The sequence below is a fragment of the Phalacrocorax carbo genome, chromosome 3 (assembly GCF_963921805.1).
Source record: "Phalacrocorax carbo chromosome 3, bPhaCar2.1, whole genome shotgun sequence".
Classification (NCBI taxonomy): Eukaryota; Metazoa; Chordata; class Aves; order Suliformes; family Phalacrocoracidae; genus Phalacrocorax; species Phalacrocorax carbo.
In genome coordinates, this window is record NC_087515.1 from 90,831,384 (window position 1) to 90,850,228 (window position 18,845).

Here is an 18,845-nt window from a genome sequence, read left to right on the forward strand (position 1 = left end):
GGTGTTGCTGGTTGTCTCCCGAGTCCCAGGGATGACCTGAAGCCTTACAGCCCTTGATCTTCTCCTACTAGAGGCTGAGGAAAGAGTCAGTGAGGCTGAGAACCCTGGATATGGACATCGTTTCCTCTTCTAAGCCAGCATCCTTCTGCATGCTATCAAGCTAATAGCTTTGTTGTGTACCTGCAGTGAGGCTGACAAAAGGAAATAAGCTTTTTCTAAATGAGTAGGGGTTTCTAAAAAGGAAAATTTTTACCTATTAGGGCAAAAGAGGGCTAGGTCTTGAAAGAAATTCGAGGAGGATCCCTGCAACGAATATGGTTTCGAGATGGTTCTGGCTACCCTTTAGTGAAGCTGAATCTCATTAGCACATAGACAGCATGGACACATTACTTTGGTGCACTCTCTTTTTCTTGAGAAGTTTATATAAACGTAGCAATTAGATGAGGTTCAGATATGCTATCTAAACAAAAAGTATGCCAATGCAATCTAATCTGGATTAAGAGATAAAACTTGTCTCTTTACTGGCTGTGAACAGAGACTGAGATGGCTCAAAATATTTTGAATGTGGTCCCTGTCTTCTCAAGCACGGCTTCGAATTCAGTCGAAAGCCACGGCAAAAAGCTCATCTGATAGCTAGATAAATGTCCACATCTTTTATTATAGTTGGGGTGCACTTTAGATGATGGAAGTCTGTCCCATCTAGGTGTGCACAAATGCAGCTCTCAGGAAGAGAAAGGAGTGTGTAAACCAAGCTGGACCTAGAGCCCTCTCTGCTGGATGGCTGGGAAACAACACTTCAAACAGGAAAAAATAAGAATTCTGATGTAGAAAAGAAAATCTGAGAAGCTAGTGCAAGAAATTTAGGCATAAACCACAAAACTTATGTAGTCAGGCTCTTCCTATTATAAGCAGATGAAATAGCATACATTTATTGCATAAAATGGCCTTCCTTTATGAAATCATCAGACGATATGTTTTAATGATAATTCTTTTCTTTTGGGCATACATGGTATCTGAGGGGAAAAAAGGAACTAACATTCCATCTTAGCAATTTGAAAAATTCATAATATCTGTGCCAAAGAAGAGTATGCAAGTAAAGAATTTTAAAGCCATATATATTAGCACAGGAGGAGTAGATGGGTGCAGTATTTTTGTAGTAATGCCCAAAAGAAATTAACACTTACTGTAGGAGCTGTAGCAATATGTAAAAAATATGCTATTCCAAGGCAAAGTTCTTTTTAAAAAAGGCACTTGGCAAGGTATATCAACTTTTCATGTGTCTGGTTTAAAATAAAATATATTTTCCAGTAAGAGGGGAGACTGTATCATACTAATTAAAGTCCATATCTTATTCCTAAAGTGAAGGCAAACACAGACTTTTTGAACTTTTTCTTTCAGAAAATTTGACTAATAGAAACAGGGGAAAGGAGAGATGGAGAGAATAATTGGATTGCCTCTTTATTGCCGGCTCTGAGAGATCCACTAAAACTATGCAGCTCCCTAAAGTCCAGCCATTTTGAACTGATGCTGAAGTGTGTGCGCATGTGAGCCACATGCACAGCTTTTATGTGGTTTTTTTAAGCCCAACAAAATCTACTGGAGATAAGAGGGATTGACTTTAAATAAACTTGTGAGGAGCATTGACTCTCCCTTCTTCCATGGTCTTTCAAAATGTTATAGCAGCTGATGACACTCATGACGTATCTGGCTGCAGAAAGTTCATGTAGAGACAAGAAAAAACAGGGTATATGTATATTGTTGGAAACCTTTGAAATCTTGAATGCATGGGAAACTATAACAAAACAGTGACATTTATTAAACTTGGTTTCCCTCCATTTCTCTGTGTGTGTGTGAGGAATGTGTTCTGGAAATGTTTGATGTTCTGTAAATTGTTTGTTATGAAATTTTTCTCTTCCTTTATTTTGGGTCACTATTTCACTTAAGGGTATCAACTTGATCAATGGCATTTGAGTGCAGCCAGTGTGTTGGGGTTGCCTTAGGAGTTTTTCTTCTACTTTTTTCAAGCAACAATGACATAACCACTTGAAAATTATTTTGATTAAAAAATGGTGTAAGAAGTGTACAGTAGTAAGAGACAGGAAGATTTTATAGTATATTTTTTTTCTGTAAGAATAAGTCCCATAAGGTAAGTATTTCTGAGGAAAAAAAAAAAAAAAAAAAAGCCTGTCCATGTAATCAAACTAACCAGAATGAATTTATCATGTCGTATCACTCACTAGGTGTTGTGTGAAAGGCAGTAATAGCATTGTGTAAAGGACTCTGAATTTGCTGTCTTGAAAAGGCAGGAATACTGTACATGTGCACTGAAGGATGTCTTTTTTATGTGTGTTCTTCCTTTACCTGTTTTTTCATGTCATTTGTTGACCCAGCTAATTCTAATGGTAGCATGAACAAAGACATTTTAAAAGTATATTTATAGAGGTAGTTCTGAAAGTATCTTAGTAGTATTTTCCACAGGAGAGTAAATGCAGAAACGTTATGTTGCCATTTTTTCCTCTTTCATATCTCCTGAGATGTTTTCTCAAATATTTTTTTTTTCTGCATGTGACAAAGTACTTTGTATGTAGTTGTACGATAGGTTTAGAATATTAGGCAACTGCCTAATGGCTTGTTTATATAAGTGTATACACGTGTATCTTTTAGTAGAGTAACAGATGCTATCTAACCTCTAGTGTATGAACTTTTGAATATGTTTAAGCCACATGATATAGAATATATACGTGATAAAGAATATGGACATTTTTGGTGTTAACCTAAGAGAGACCTCAAAGGCATTTGCAGATCTGCCAGTGCTGATTCTAGAGTAGAAGCAGCGCAGGCGTGATGTTAAAGGAGAGTTGTAACATGTGGCTCCACAGACTAACCGGTGGCTATGGTGTGAAAGAAATACATAGATTTCATAGGTCATATATGGAAGACACTTGTCTGATGCTTTTTTATCCCCTAAAATGATCAAAGGTCTGATCTCGTCCGTCAGTCCTGACTGGCTGTAGTTACCACAGCAAAGTCAAGTCAGAGTGCTTGATAATAGTGTGCTAAACCCATGGTCACGTTTCTGCTGTAGAGGCATATTCTTTCTTACAACAGTTTGGGTAATTTCTGAAGATGTTTTAGACAGACCTCATTAAAAAGCAGCTATTTGGCAGTCTCTGCCAATACACAAGCTGGATTTGAGTGTTAAACATTCTGTGACTATCCACATTACATACTAAATACTTTTACATGTCTTTTCTGGATCCAATAAGGAAATCCAGTAAGTCTGTGCAGATTTTTCTTACTGTAACTGAATGTGAATTTGAAAAACAAAATAAACGTGAATCCGACTTTAGCGTTGAAGTCGCTATGGCTGTGTTTCTACTGACAGACTTCAGTAGGTGCTGGACCAGGCTCTTTGACTATAAAATGATAGGAATGACTTTATTGTGCCACAGAGTTCTTTTAAAAATTCACATGAACATCTGAGATAACCAAGATCTTGAAACAGTTCCAGATATTAAAAGCATAACATTTACACTGAAAATGAACATTATCCATGCTTTGTGTTTATAAGATAGCCAAACAAATGAGTGTTTGAGAATATACTACTGCTCTGTTCTTCAGCTGTAACTTAATAATCTTGCAGGTAATAGTCGTGCAGTGTTGGAAGACATTAACTCATTCTGTGCTGGGTTGGAGTTATTGTACTGGAGAGGCCTGTTCTCTTGTGACTCAATAAAAACTTTTTCAAAATCATTGCATAATTGTTAATTCTGTGGAATATTAAATAGTTTTTCTGATGCTGACTTTACCTGTGCTATATTTTGCTGCAGAATTTTCTTAAAAGGTATATCTCTCGTATAAATGTATACACATTTTTTTTATTTTGCTTTTTTCAGGGCATGGCTTTTACCTTGGAGGAGAGGCAACAGTTGAATATTCATGGATTATTGCCACCTTGCTTTCGTGGTCAAGATGCCCAAGTTTATAGTATTCTTAAGAATTTTGAAAGGCTGACATCTGACTTAGACAGGTAAAGCATGGCTATGAAGCTTTATCCTAGTTATCAAACCATGAGTCCCTTATTTATTTTGTAATGGGAGTACAGAGGAAATTTTTGAAAATTGAAATTTTGTTCTTCTCTATTGTGGGTTGTCCTGTTATCTGTGTGTAATACTTGGCTTTTAGATACCTGTCTGTAAGTAGCAAGGCTTTTTTATAACTTAAAGTTGCCACAACCTTTGTTTTTTATAGAGGCAGAATAGGATGAGCCCAGCCTCCTTTGTAAGTGAAGAGCTCATGATTGTGGTATCTTTTCTAGGGCAACTGTACTCCAGTGCTCTCAGGGAGGGCATTATCAGTTATCAGAGAGTAGTAGCTTCCCAGGCCAGAATGTTTTAGTCTGAGTCCCTGAGTGTAGCAAAGTGTAGCATTTCATGGACTCCTGCTTCAACCACTGACCTCACCATAGGAGAAAACTTTCTTTTTCCTCCTGTCCCCATCTCCTCTTTAACTCTGCCTTGAAGTAGTCCTTGTTGTTTCGTATGTTTCAGACATACTTAAGAATTTAAGGCTGTTTCAATTGTTGTTTCTACTTGAATTTCTGGAATTTATATGCACCTGTAACTTAAAAGCAGGAAGAAAAAGTCTTTTTACCCCATGGTTGTATGTGTTTCTTAACTAGCAAAGAAATTTTCATAGAATCATAGAATCATTAAGGTTGGAAAAGACCTCTAGGATCATCAAGTCCAACCGTCAACCCAACACCACCATGCCTCCTAAACCATGGCCTGAAGTGCCATGTCTACATGTCTTTTAAATACCTCCAGAGATAGTGACTCCACCATCTCTCTGGGCAGCCTGTTCCAGTGCCTGACCACTCTTTCAGTGAAGAAATTTTTCCTACTACCTAATCTAAACCTCCCCTGATGCAGCTTGAAGCCATTTCCTCTCATCCTATTGCTAGTAACTTGGGAGAAGAGACCAGCACCCACCTTGCTACAACCTCCTCTCAGGTAGTTGTAGAGAGGGATAAGCTCTCCCTTCAGCCTCCTCTTCTCCAGACTAAACAACCCCAGTTCCCTCAACTTCTCCTCAGAAGACACCTGCTCTCCAGACCCTTCATCAGCTTTGCTGCCCTTCTCTGGACACGCTCTAGCACCTGAGTGTCCTTCTTGTAGTGAGGGGCCCAAAACTGATCACAGTACTCAAGATGCGGCCTCACCAGTGCCGAGTACAGGGGCACGATCACCTCCCTGCTCCTGCTGGCCACACTATTCCTGGTACAAGCCAGGATGCCGTTGGCCTTCTTGGCCACCTGGGCACACTGCTGGCTCATGTTCAGCAGGCTGTCAAACAACACCCCCAGGTCCTTTTCCACCGGCCAGCTTTCCAGCCACTCTTCCCCAAGCCTGTAGCATTGCATTGGGTTGCTCCTACTTCAGGTCATAGGACAAAAGCACTTGCGTTTCTCAAAACATCACAGGTTGAAAGTTATAGGTCTAGCTATGCGAAATCCAAGAGGAAGGTAGCAGGATTTCCAAATTCTAGTTCTTTATTTTTTAGCAAAAAATTGTGGATATTTAAATGGCTCTTTGCCAAATGAAATATTTCCACAGGAAAGGAAAAAAAGAAGTAAATAATCTGTCAGTTTTAAATGACAGTGTTAAAAGTTTGAATGCTGTGCCATTTGAACCACAATAAAACATCATATACTGAAGTTTTGATCACAATGGGAATCGTCAAATAAAATAATTTTCTCCAAGTATTGTGGGAATACTTTGCAGAAAACTTGCTTTATCATGTTAAAAGAAAGAGAAGAAAAATCTGTCTGTCTTGGGGGTGAGGGTGGAAAGGAACTTTTTTTTTTTTTCTAAAGTACACTTAATCCACATATGATAGACACAAATAATACACAAGTAAAAATAAATATAAATATGTTTACAAAGAAATGTAAATAAAAGGTTTTCCAGAAACCATTTGCTTCAGATAATTTATTCCAAATCTGTCCCAGTTAAGCTTAACGCTGGTATATATTTAATTAAACAAAAACTTGATATCATCATTTCCCACCTATAAGTCGTCTTTTGCATTTTCCTTTTCCAAATAAATAATTAAGGAAGACATTTCTTTCCTGCCTCTGTGACTATACATTCTTAAAACAAGAGTGCAAACATTACAGTATTGCATCCATGTGTCTTGAGCACTAAACTGTAGCTTGCCTTTCTATACCATTTTGTAGTATGCCTTTTTTAGTATGGGGTTATATAATAATGTGCAGCTCTGAAATACAAATTTATTGTTGTTAATAGGGTTTTAGTGATGTACTTCAGCTGATAAAATTAGTAAGTCTTTGGTTCATAGAAATAACTTGAAACTATTAAAAGTTAGGCTTTTTTCTCACTAATGTGATCACTAGTCAGAATACTTCAATTAAGAATTTACTAATTAATATAGAGAAAATTTAGAAGTTGTGTTTATTTCCCACTCCGTGACATGTGACAGAGGTATTTTCTCAACCATAATTTTTGGTCCAGGTATTTCTATCTTCTCCTTTCCTTTACAGTCTGAATAAACAGTGTGGTTCCATTTATAACGCTGCCTAAGCTGGGCTGGAGTCTTCATCCTTGGAGATATTAAAAATCTGACTGAACATGGTCCTGGGCAACCTGCTCTAGTTGACTCTGCTTTGAGCAGGGGATTGGATGAGGCAATCTCCAGAGGTCCCTTCCAGCCTCAGCTAGTCTACGATTTCATAGTGCAGGTCCATAGCAGTTAAGAAATATGCTTTCAGGGATAATCTTTGATCGATGCAAATTTGTGTAAATTACATCAGGTTGGCCCTTAAGTACTTAAAATTATATAAATCCACAAGTCCTCCCCAAATGTAATTGTTTCTTTAAGAAATCATATTTGTTTTCTGTGTGAACACCCAGCAGGCCTGAACTGACTATTCATGTCATGCTATGCTTTGATAAAAAACCTATTCTCCTCTCATATTGGTGGGGCATTATAGTGTCTTGATGTTTTCTCCAGCTTTTAGCAAAATTTGTGTGTTACTTGTGTAGGTTTACATTTAAGACCACTGACTGGAAGACTTGGTAGCATTTGCATGCAGAAGATGATTCCTTTGAAGACTATCAACAGTGACATCTTGGGCTCCTTTGCAGAGAGAAAACACTTGTGTCACTGAGTGTGCAAAAACTTGTGCATGCAAAATGTGATTTGCAGCTGTGTTTATAAGTCAAGTGTCTGACAATTTTATTGGAGTATGTCAACAGAGATCCTGCTCTGAGAACACGTGCATTACATGTGTGTGAGCTCAGTCCTTCTAGGCAATATGCAAACTGTGGTCTCCTGTATTTATACTTGTATCAAAGCATTTTAAAGGGAAGAGTGATTGTGATCCTGCTGCAGTTACTCCCTGAATGCCTTCACTGATGGAAAATGCCAGAAGACATAGACTAGTTTAACTGGAACTTGAACAAAAATCTCAAGTGCTCCCTGTATAGACAGGTGCTCAAGGACAACTTTGTGTAAAAGCATGCAGCTATTGCCTCCTACTGAATGTAAATGGACTAATTCTAGGAAAAAAAACATTTCTTCCAGTATGCATCTGGCATAGTCTTTGCTCCCATAGGAGCAGTGATTGAAAAGAGGTAAAGAGAACCTGCTCTTTTTGTCCTAGAGCTTGGATTTGATAGTGGGTGTATACCTGTGCATTTTATGTCCAAATACAAAAGATTAAGTACAAGCACTTGAATATTGCAGAGGTGGAAGCTGTTAAGTATATTAGAAAGAAGCGTATTGTCTGATGAAACATTAATGATGTGTATGACAGCATATTACACTGGCAGCATTGTAGCTTGCCCTGGTTTTGGTTGGAAGGAGGGTATGTGTGAATTCATAAAGCTAAGCTGATCATACCATGGCGTGACATGTCTGAAACTCCTTTGCTGACTTGCAGCATGGAATTGCTGTGCTCTGAAATACCAAGAGTTCATACACTAAATGAATGTGAAACAGCAGCAAATACATTGCCTGGTATGCTTGGCAAAAAGGAAGCCAATAACAGGAAATAATTCTATTCCTCTGACTTAATTTGGAAAAGCTGCGATGGATTCTGCAAGCAATTTAATCTTTTTTTTTTCTCCCCTGTATGTTCTTAATTGTCCTTCTTGCTCTGTATCGACACTGAAATTGTTGCCCCTGACACAGCCACATCTACTGTCTGGGTTTTACTTCAGAGGGTCACACTGGTAAAATGTTATACAGGTTGTGTGAACATTAGGAGAGGTGCCATCAAATCACTTTTCCTGAGAATGCTGTGTTATTTTGTTTTTTTCTTTAAGTTCTCTGTCTTTAATAGCATTTCTGTATATATACTGATGATGCAAAGTAATGGAGCTCTCTTTCTTACACAGGTTAAAAATAATAGTGTTTCCTGCCACTTTCTTTTATTTGCTCTCATGTTTTGCAAGATAAGAACAAACAGACTTTGGGTTTGGGGTTTTTTTTACTATTCCATTGTGCTTTGTAAAATGCATGCCAGTGATAGTAGTGCCAGTTATCCTAAGAAATCAGCAGTAAATTTCTGGTAGTTATATCCATTTCCTTTTGGGTTTTGGATGATATTTGTTTTATACCCTTTTGTTGCTACTGTATTTAATTCCCTTCGCAAGAGCAGACTAGCATGAAAAGTTCTTAGGTGAACCTCTGTTGAGGTAAAGTCAAGGGGGAAAAGTGACGTACTGAAATTTGAATGCTTGGCATTCCACCCCTGTCTTACTTGCCAGGCCTTGGTTTTCATACTCTGAAACTCTTCCCTGAAAATTTCATTCAAGACTCCTTGTCTGAGAACAGATAATATTTTTCTCCCTTTTTTATAGGACAAATGATTGTTCTCAGTGTTTTATTGCTTGTTTTCACTATGTTTTCAATTAAATGTGGGCTTCAGTAAAAGATTCCACTAAAAACTGCATCTTAAATACATCTTTTTTCAAAACACAATGCTGAAAACCACTTCATGCTTTTAGCTGTGTAGATTGCTTGGATGTCACTAAAAGATGCATACTTGTTGTCTAATGCATTATAACCAACACCACATTGAGGATGAAGCATTTTTGTTTTTCCCGTTAAGAAAGAATTTTTGAGAAAGTTGATACCCCTAAGCAAGTTTCTGTGCTGAGAAAGAAGAAATATTTTATACCTGCCACTGAAAAGTAGCCTTCTGATCAAAATTGCACTTCTCCAGAAATATTTTTCACTTTATAATAATATTTCTTATGCTGATTTGGATATGGCCAAGTACGTAATATTTGGAAACAGAAGTAGCATGCAGTTATTGTCTTGGCAATTTCTTTTGCATATCCTGAATATAAAAGTGGCATGATAAATGCAAATGATAATATAAAACCCCAGTTTAATGCTATGGGACAGTAAAACCAAAATGGACAATTTTAGAAAATAGTTTTTTGATTTGAAGCCCTTGAGGAAACCTTTTGCTAAACTTTCAGTTTCTTTTGTAAAAGATTTCTTTGCTCCATTTAAAATCCAGTCTTGATCTGAGTAATGAGGAAGAATGACAAAAAGGTATTTTAAAGTCTTAAGTAGCCACATCTCATTTTAAATGAAAGTGATAAAAAGGAAGAAAATATACTGGCAACTGCTTTGAAACTTAACGATGTGGCTTGCATGAATGCTTGCAGTCTCTGGTATAGAGCAGGCCAGAGTATGCATGATATTCTCTAACATCACTTTCAAGATCCTCTGGAAACAAAACTAATATCTTCTAATGTATTGAGAACTATATGTGAATAAGCTTGTATTTCAAGGTAAATGTTGGGATAATCATCCCCAGGAGAAAGGTTTTAATAAAGCAAATTCTCCAAGAATTGAAGGACATAGAGAGATATGCTATATCGTAATGAAGTACTGGGAAAATTAAAGATTAGTAAGGAAATGTAATAAAATGAAAGAGAATCGGTACATATGTATATTTGTAGCTGAGAACTACAAGTGCAGGTTATAATGTAACCTTGAAGAACATTCAAAGCTAATGTGTATGATGGAAGGTGGTTCAGGACTCCTCATGGTGATGGTATTTAGAGTACATCTTCAACTCTTTGGTTTCTAGATCTTTTTCTGTTAAGGGTCTAAAGTACCTTTTGTACCACAAGGGGAGGGACACAGTTTTGCCTTATTTCTGTCCCTTCATTACACTCACCAGCTGCCAAACTTGCTACACTAGCTTACAGTGCTGTTAGAGGTTTATATATAGCGGATCGTGAAAGAAATGCTTCCCTGGTATACAGGAATAGATAAGCCAACCTTGAACAAAAAAAATGCAGATTAACTAAGCTGTTCTTTGTTAGATACTTCCCTGACTATATTTGTGTCTTCCTAAAGTATGAATCAGATTTTATTGGTGCATGTGATGCATGAGTATGCTTAAGGAAAGTTCATGTGAATAATATTTAAACACAAACTTCCAGGCTTTTGGAATCAATGTGTTGTATACATTTCCTCAACACTTGTGTAATAAAATGATGGGCATGTTAAACTTTTTTGAGTGTAAGTAATTAATTTATGTGTACAATTTATGTAGGATTTTTCTTTAATTTACAATGAACAACTAAAGTTTTTATGTAAGCCTATTGGTATAGAAGACTACTTAATTTTTAAGTAATACTTAACCTTACTAAAGCTAGTGAATAGAGAGGTGGGGTTTAGGATCATCAAATTCTTAAATATTAAGTGTTCATAAAGTGACCAGAGTCATACCTGTGTGAACTAGTATAACATGTAGTCGCTCATAGGCTCATATCATCTGTCATACTCAGCATTGAAATTTGGCTTCCTGGTTGGGATCTTGGAGCAGTAGTGTATTTATTCAGTATTAGAGTGGTGGTAGTCAAAAGTAGATCAAGATAAGCATGAACTTTTCTTCACTCTCATTTCTCTGATATTTTTTTCTCATTGGTTTTCCTTTTAGATAAATATAAAACTTCTTCAAATGCAATCAAAAATTAATTTCCATTAGGAGATAAAACATTGCAGATTTCATTACAAACATAGACTTCAGGGACAAAAGGCCAGGTGTATGCTTTGTTTTTGAATGCTTTGTCCTGCAGTATTCAGGTGCAGTATTTATTTGAAGTATTAGTCTGGATTTAAGAGAAATTTCTATCAAGGCAAGAGCAGAAAAAGCTAACTTTTTAGTTTCACATTTTTGGGCAAGAGAGTAAGTTTATTTAAGTTGTGTTTAATGGTGGTCTCCTTTCAAGGGATACAACTGATATGTACACATTAGGTTCTGACATACCAAATACTCAATTGCAGCACAGTGTTTTATACCTGAGAGGGATTAGCTTCCTGAGTATGCAGAGTTTGTCAGCTTTGTGATGGTTTCAGCTTCTCTCTGTCGCAACCAGTTCGTTATCCGTTGTGTCTGAACCATTTGTGCTATTAAGAGAAGGAGGAATTTAAGTATTCTCACCAAGAAAGAGGCTGTTATAGAACAAACGTAGCTTTAATTAATTATCTACACACCTTTTTATTTCTAAATTTACGTTATATGTTCACTTGATATCTGTCTAATTATATGTAATTCTCCACAGATATATTCTACTAATGGGTCTTCAGGATCGAAATGAAAAGCTTTTCTATAAAGTGCTGACTTCTGACATTGAAAGGTTCATGCCTATTGTTTATACTCCCACTGTGGGACTGGCTTGCCAACAATATGGCTTAGCATTTCGGAGGCCAAGGTATGTAAGTTTATACTTCAAATAAAAGTAATTTCATCTTATTTTCCTCTTGGCAGATTTCTGCAGGGGTTTTGTAACATAGCTGAATGTAAGCCAAAACTGCAATAATTGAGGTAATTCAAACTACACTTTTGGTCTACGTTAAACAATAATTTGTACTGAATTAAGAGGGCAAGTGGCTGTTTTAATTGTATTAAAACATGGGTACATTTTAAATCTCATTAACTGACTTTTTTTGAATCTTAGCTGCATGTTACAAGACCAGAGGAGAATGGATCCTTAGTCTTAGATTTGTCTTACCAACCTGAAGAGCATGTACTTTTACCTATATAAATATTTTTATTACAGATATTTTATATATAGATATATGAAAATAATATGTATACAAACTAAGGATGCTTTATGTATATACTACAGACATCTTAAAGATAATCAATAATCATCAAAGTGCCTGTCTCAATAATTGCCTGCTTAATAATTTCTTGTTTCATAGGTCGGTTACTGGAGTGCTTTTATTCTGTGTATAGTATCTGTATTTATAGAGTGATGAGGAAGTGGTATGAAAGAAGGATAGCTGCTTCTGTTTCCCTGTGCCCCTTGAACATCAGCCCGCAGAGTCTGAGATTTACAGTGGTTGCTGTTTGAGAACCTTGTGTATAGCAGTGCCTTCAGGTGCAGACTGGAACACCACTTTGGAGCCTTCTGTACAATTTTCTGGCAAAGGAAGAGATAAATGAGCTGTATGAGCATAGCTCTGTTAACAGAAATAGGTTTTTACAGTCAAAGACATTGATCGAAAATAAGAAGCTTGCAAGATTACAGGGAACAAATGGCTACTCACAAATTCTTCAGCAGGAGATATTTGAGCGAGAAGACTTATAGCTTCAAGGTTTTGTTGTTGTTAATGTAAAAATTATTTTGGCCTTGTGACTGACAGAATGAGTCAGGACCATCTGGCCAACTGCAGAAAACAAGAATTCCCACTTCTGTACACATTAAAAAGTTCAAAAAGATCTCAAGAATGCTTACTTAAACCTTTTTAATGATCTGTGGCTTTTAGGTGCCTCCCCTAGCAAGCGAAGTCATCTCCTTTTTTTTCTCGCAGTATTTACCACCATGATGATTTTATTGGCCTTCCAGGAAGTGCTAAATGTGTCTGGAAAGTCTTTGCCTAAGCTGGTCTCATTGCCCCTTATTTTGATATCCATTGCGGTATAGGGTATCGCACAAGGAGCACTTCTGCCTATGCATGTACTTTTCACTTTCTCCCCAGACCTGTGGAGCATCTATGGAGAAAAAAAAACCCTGTTAAATTAGACAGCAGTTCAGCTGTGTGTCAGTCTGCAACTGGTAAGGCACAGCTTGCAACAACAATTGAAACAACCCACTAGTCCCCTTTAGAGATTTTCAGACTCCTGAACTCCATTCTTCAGTGTGATCCTAAGCACGCTCCAGACATGGGAAAAAAACTGATTTGGGAGGTAGGGACAGGGAGAGGAAACGTTTCAACTGTTTGCCTTTTTTTTTTTTTTTTTATTTGGTAGAATTTTTATCTGCAGAGGACTTAGAAAGATGCCCTTAATCTTTCTTCTCTAGATGTTAAGACTAAAATCCTAGTTCGCATCAGTCTGTCACTAATAAATTTATGGATCTGTATAGTTAACTTGAAACAAATTACACTATAGACATGGCAGTTAGCACAGATACACTGGGCAACAAGAACTTCTGAGTTCTCCACTAAGCAACTGAGCCACACTTTAGCCTCTCCTGTAATGAGAATTGAGTAGACTTTGAAACTTCATGGATTTATTTGAATCATTAATGTATGTCATCACAAGCTCACATTTTATTTTCCTTTTAGTTTCAAATATGATATAAAAAGCTTTCAAAAGCAAGGTATAATAGCAGTAATACATACATTGTGCAGGCTTAGGAATAGCAAGCTGAACTTTCTCAACTCAGCAAATGAAGCTGAACGTTCTCAATTCAGCAAATGACTGCAGTATAAAACTACCAGTGCATATAAGTAACATTGTACTAACTTTCTATGTTCCCCATGGATTTTCCCTGTTCAACTTTAAAAACCTTATTATTCTGGCACATGGCACATGAACTTATATTCTGATTATATATTCAGCTATTCTGAGCAGCAACAGTGATGATCCAAGTGCTCATTGAGCATCCTCATATTTGTATGTTCTTAAAAGTGTGATTTTTATTTACCAATATTGGAATGAAATCTGATGTTTTTTCTTCCAAAGAAGTGTTAATTTCCTTACTGAAAATGAGCAAATTCAAGGCAGATTGTGCTACTTTTATAATTCATTGCCCTTATCATTTGACTTAAAAAATATATAGCTTTATAGAACATTCCATAATTTGGTATTTCACACTGTGTTTTCACTGCAGTTGAGCTGCTAATGAATGAATGATGTTTTAAACAACATTAAATCATGTTTTAACTGATGTGTCTTTTGGTATTCAGTTGTTGTATTTTTGAGCTACTGAAGTCAGTCTTGGCTATATTCATCTGTCTGCTGCTTCCCCAGCTACATGTGTGCTTTATGTACGTGACTGACTGTCTGGGGAGACGTACAAGATATTTCTAAAAATTTGTTTTATTTCTAGTCCTGCTGAATTTGTCACTACTTTCAGATAAGTGTTTTAATGACTCATCTAAGTAAAGATGGCTGAAAAATATATACAATCTTCTTCTGCCTAGTAAGGATCTCATAAATAGTTTTTTTCTTACAAAATCTCATCTGCCAAGTTGGATGTTTACTCTTCCCTGTAAAATTCCCAACTGGTATATTCACATTATCTCACTATCTGCTCTCATCTTCCCACACCCAGCTGATGCCAGTGTTCATTGGAGGTCTTGGAGGAAAGGACCATAAAGAGTTTCCCCTTTGACAGACTCTTCGCTGCTTAAGTAATACCTATACTTCATGATCTTCCACTGCACTCTGTTACAGAAATATGTTTTTTTTCTAAGAAAAGCCTTTTCTAAATTATGCCAAAACCAACTGTACAAAGCAATCAACTTCATTTGGTTTGAAATCATATTCTAGACTGTGACTCATTCAGCATTAACTGTTACATAGTAGCATCCCTCATAAACGGCACCTTTTGTGAGTTGAACTCACAGAGAAGAAAAAAAAAGAAACATTTAATATAACATACAGAAAGAGAAAAGGAGTAAAATATGTAAAAATTAGTCCAGTTGATACATTCTCATGGTTTTTATTAGTTGATTTTTTTTTTCAGTTGTTAAAATTCAGGAAAAAGGTATGATCTTATCATGCCTTAAAAAAAAAAGGTCTTATCTGTAAGAACTGTTTTATCTATTTTATGCTGACTCATATCTAAATGCTGTCTTAACTGATAAATGAATGTTTTTCTTTCAGAATGTTGTTTATTTCAGAATATTTTTATTAATCTCTCTTCCCACAGCTCAGAAAATATTTGATATTTCATAATAAAACAAAGATCCTATTAGAAGCCGACTTGTTTATATAGGTAAATAAGTTAAAAATTACCCAGTATCTGCAGATCATTTTTATCACCCTGGAAGTTGCAAAGCAATGTCTTGTTATTCAGTTTAAATATGTTAGTCTTTTTTTTTTTTTTTTCATGTTCAGTTAGATTTCTTTACGTTATAAAGTGAGTTTGAACCCCTGGCTCACAAGTTACATCTTCAGACAAAGAATCATGACAATTAATTTAGAGTTAAAAAATAGGTGTCTCATGGGATCATTAAATGAAATGATCTGTGACTCCTTTACAAGTTTGAGAAGACTGTGTAGGCTCACATGACGCTGTGAAGGATGATGTGGGCAGGCAAGATATTTCTGAGCCTGAAGCAGTATTTTGCAATTTTAGAATAAACATTCATGGCTGACCAGCTGACAGTCAACATTTTTCAAGAGAACCAGCTGCAAAGTAACTTGACTCAGTGGTTTGAAGCTCGTCTGGATAACTGACATTTGTTTGTAAATTTAAAACTCAGAATTGCATTACTCGCTGCGAATATTCAGCTTAAAATCCTCCAGTTTAATGAATAAGACCATTTATTCTGGAAATAAACAGTACAGATCTGATAGCAGGTCTCTAACATGCACCTACCTGCACCACATCATTACAGAAACGTAATTTAGAAGTCTCTCTGGTCTTCCTTACAACCATTGAGGAGGATGAGGAAAGAAGGCGGCTCCTCCAGGGTGTAGGTCAGAGAAGGAATTTGGACCTGTACAAATAGAAGCTTTAAAGGCTGGGAATGTAATGGAGTTGTGGTTTCATTACAATGATCACGCTATCATTAAGAGCATTATCTCAGAATCTCTACTAGGCCACTTTTTGGTGCGGAATTTCTATCCATCATTTAAAAATAAATTCCTAAAGTAAAAATTTCTTAAGTTGCACAAAGTGTGGACATACGTATGACAACTTTTGCTGACTTACCAAGAAACAGTCTATTCCTGTAAGTGGATTTCTAAAATGTAACGGTTCTTCCAGTTGCTTTATTCATCCAAAAAAGAGTAAATATGGGAAAGTTCAATGGAAATTTCCTCTAAGAATCCAAAATCAACTTTTTACATCATATAGAGAACACCCAGGAGTTCAAGGTTCTTGTGTAAACTCAGCATTCAGAGAGGGGAGGAAAAATTGCCAAGTATTGCTATGCTGAAGACTTTGGATGTTGTTAAAATGTTAGGTGACTGTTTATGTATTTCCATTCCTAGAAGGAAAAGCCATTTCAAACAGAATATGAACAAAGCAAACTTTGGTAACTATTGCAGCCACACAGGCATGGCAAAGTTCCTCTGAAATAACTTCCTGATGCAGTCACATGCTGTCAAGCTGACTAGGAACCATTTTTAAAAGCAGCTATATTGAAACTGATGCTGCATATTGAAGATACAGATGCAGTCTCTTAAAAGGCAAAGTATTTCAGCCCTAGCTTTGAAGTGATTTTTTTTTTTTTTACATATAGAAGCAGATCTTGTTCAGCAAAGTGTTCTCACAGAAGTTATCTTCTGTAATAGTTCTTTCAACTCTGTCTGTTTTTCTTGTTTTCCTTCCTCACAAATGACCAGACATAGTGTATCCAGAGGTCCCTTATTCACCAAGAGTCTAAGCAAGATTACATTTTGAATTGACTTCTAATAAGTATTTTAAAAATGTGTTTGGTTTAGATCTTTTAATATTTTTAGAGAGCACTTGGAATGTTATTGACAGTCTTTATACCAGCTTTTCAGAAGGCAGTTTTTCATGCCAAATACTCATTCTGTAAGTGCTGATATTATATCAGATTGCTGCCTCGCTGAAGCACGTGACTGACTCAGCACATACAAATTTGAGATCAGTTCCTTTCCTCATATTCCTCAAAGGGAATGTATTTATTTTATTTTTATATTTATTTTATCTATTTACATTTACAATGGTTCAGATGTACTGTATTGAATGCAAGTGCTGCAAGGGTGAGTTCTTTTTTGTTATGTCAACAAAAAAATTGTAATATTTACATACTGAGATCACTGGCTGCAAGACAGCATCGCTTTTTTATACAGAAAATTAGAGAATAGGGAAATATTTATTTCCTGTGACAGAACTTACAAAATGTTAGATCTTGGCGGCAGAAATTGCAGTCTGTTTGCCAGCACAAGGTTGATCCTGTGGTACATTTCATAATTTTTTGTGGTTTCTAATGAGGCTTCCATTGGAGCCTGTATTTTTCTTTTTCTTAATTCCATTGGATGCCTTTGACATCCAAGTCTCTTCAGAAACCAGATTTGGCTTACAGGAGGCCAAAAACTTGTCAAGTACTCCTGGATCACATAAGCCAAGAAAGTTTAGTTCCTGGTGCTTCTTTGTGACTGTCTGTCTCACCCTCAGATACGTGGTATTTTCTTGATTGAGACCAGAAGGTCTGGATTCACTTGGCCTAAGTTCTTCACCACTATAACTGCCCCCTTACATTTTTTCCAGCGTATCTAGATGTTTTTTCCCAGGCAAAACATATATATGTGTATATATATATATATATATTTAGAGACTTTATTAACCTGATTCTTACTATGAATAATTATCTCAGTATCTTAATTTAGTTAAAACTGATTATTGTGTAACATAAAATTATATTAAAATAAATTAAAAAGCAATAGTTTCAAAGTTATTTTTCCTAGTATTTTTTCTCTGAAAACTACGCTGAATTTTCATCTCGAAGTGAAAAAATGAAAATGTGGCGGTTTTTTTAAGTGCTCTCTTGTAAGGGCTTGATTGTTAGGGCAGTCTCTGAAATCAAAATGTGTTGCAAAAAAGACATAAAATACAGCAAAATGCTTCTTTGAAAATAGCCTGTTGGGGTTCCGTTCTCCAACAGGCACTGGTGTGGCTTGTGTGTATTAACAGCATGCCTCAGGTGGCAAGTTATTCTGTAACATTATGACAGAGAATTAGCATAGCTGTAGCAGTTCTTCTGATTTTAGGCAAGCTTTCTCTTGTTGACTTCAAAGGCCTGGTGATGGTGCCCGTTGCTGCCCCTCACCAAGCGCTTCTGAAATATGTCGGTTTGTCATTTTCGCTTTTGTCTCATGAAGATTACAACCATTGACACTTTCCAGGCAGCTTTTCGTCTTGCTTTTTGTATAGCCTTTTCACTGAATTCAAGCACCATGACATCTCACGACACCCAGTAATTCTACTCTTTGGCATGATTCTGATCTGCTCTGTTACCTTCATCAAGCTAAAACTTAGTTTAGCATGCTGTTGCTTCCTCAGCTCGAAAGTAAGGCTAATAGATTCTCCTAGCATAATGTTTGCCCTGCTCTGAAAAATTGGAAAAGGAGAATTGGCACAGTGTGAGAGTGTTGAATTCCTCTCTTCTCCTAGACCGTCTTCTAGAAACACACTACGCTGGATTGTGCCCAAGGTATATTCAACTTGGTCTGTCAGCCGCCAGTAGTGCTGCTGCAGGGGAAGGTGAGAGAATCTTGCACAGAAAATGTCAGTTGGCCTCATTTTGGTCTCAGAGTGCTCTGTAAATGTTAAGCCAATTTCTCATTCTAAGAAATAGTTGAA

At 36.5% G+C, this 18,845-nt stretch overlaps 1 protein-coding gene across 1 annotated transcript in view; it reads left to right on the plus strand.

Annotated features, from left to right (window-relative positions):
• ME1 (malic enzyme 1) overlaps window positions 1-18,845 on the plus strand; it is a 183,742-nt gene that overhangs the window by 43,781 nt on the left and 121,116 nt on the right. The window contains exons 2-3 of the mRNA XM_064447717.1: window positions 3,897-4,030; window positions 11,616-11,765. Of these exons, the coding sequence (XP_064303787.1) occupies window positions 3,897-4,030; window positions 11,616-11,765 (284 nt within the window). The remainder of the gene's footprint in view (window positions 1-3,896; window positions 4,031-11,615; window positions 11,766-18,845) is intronic.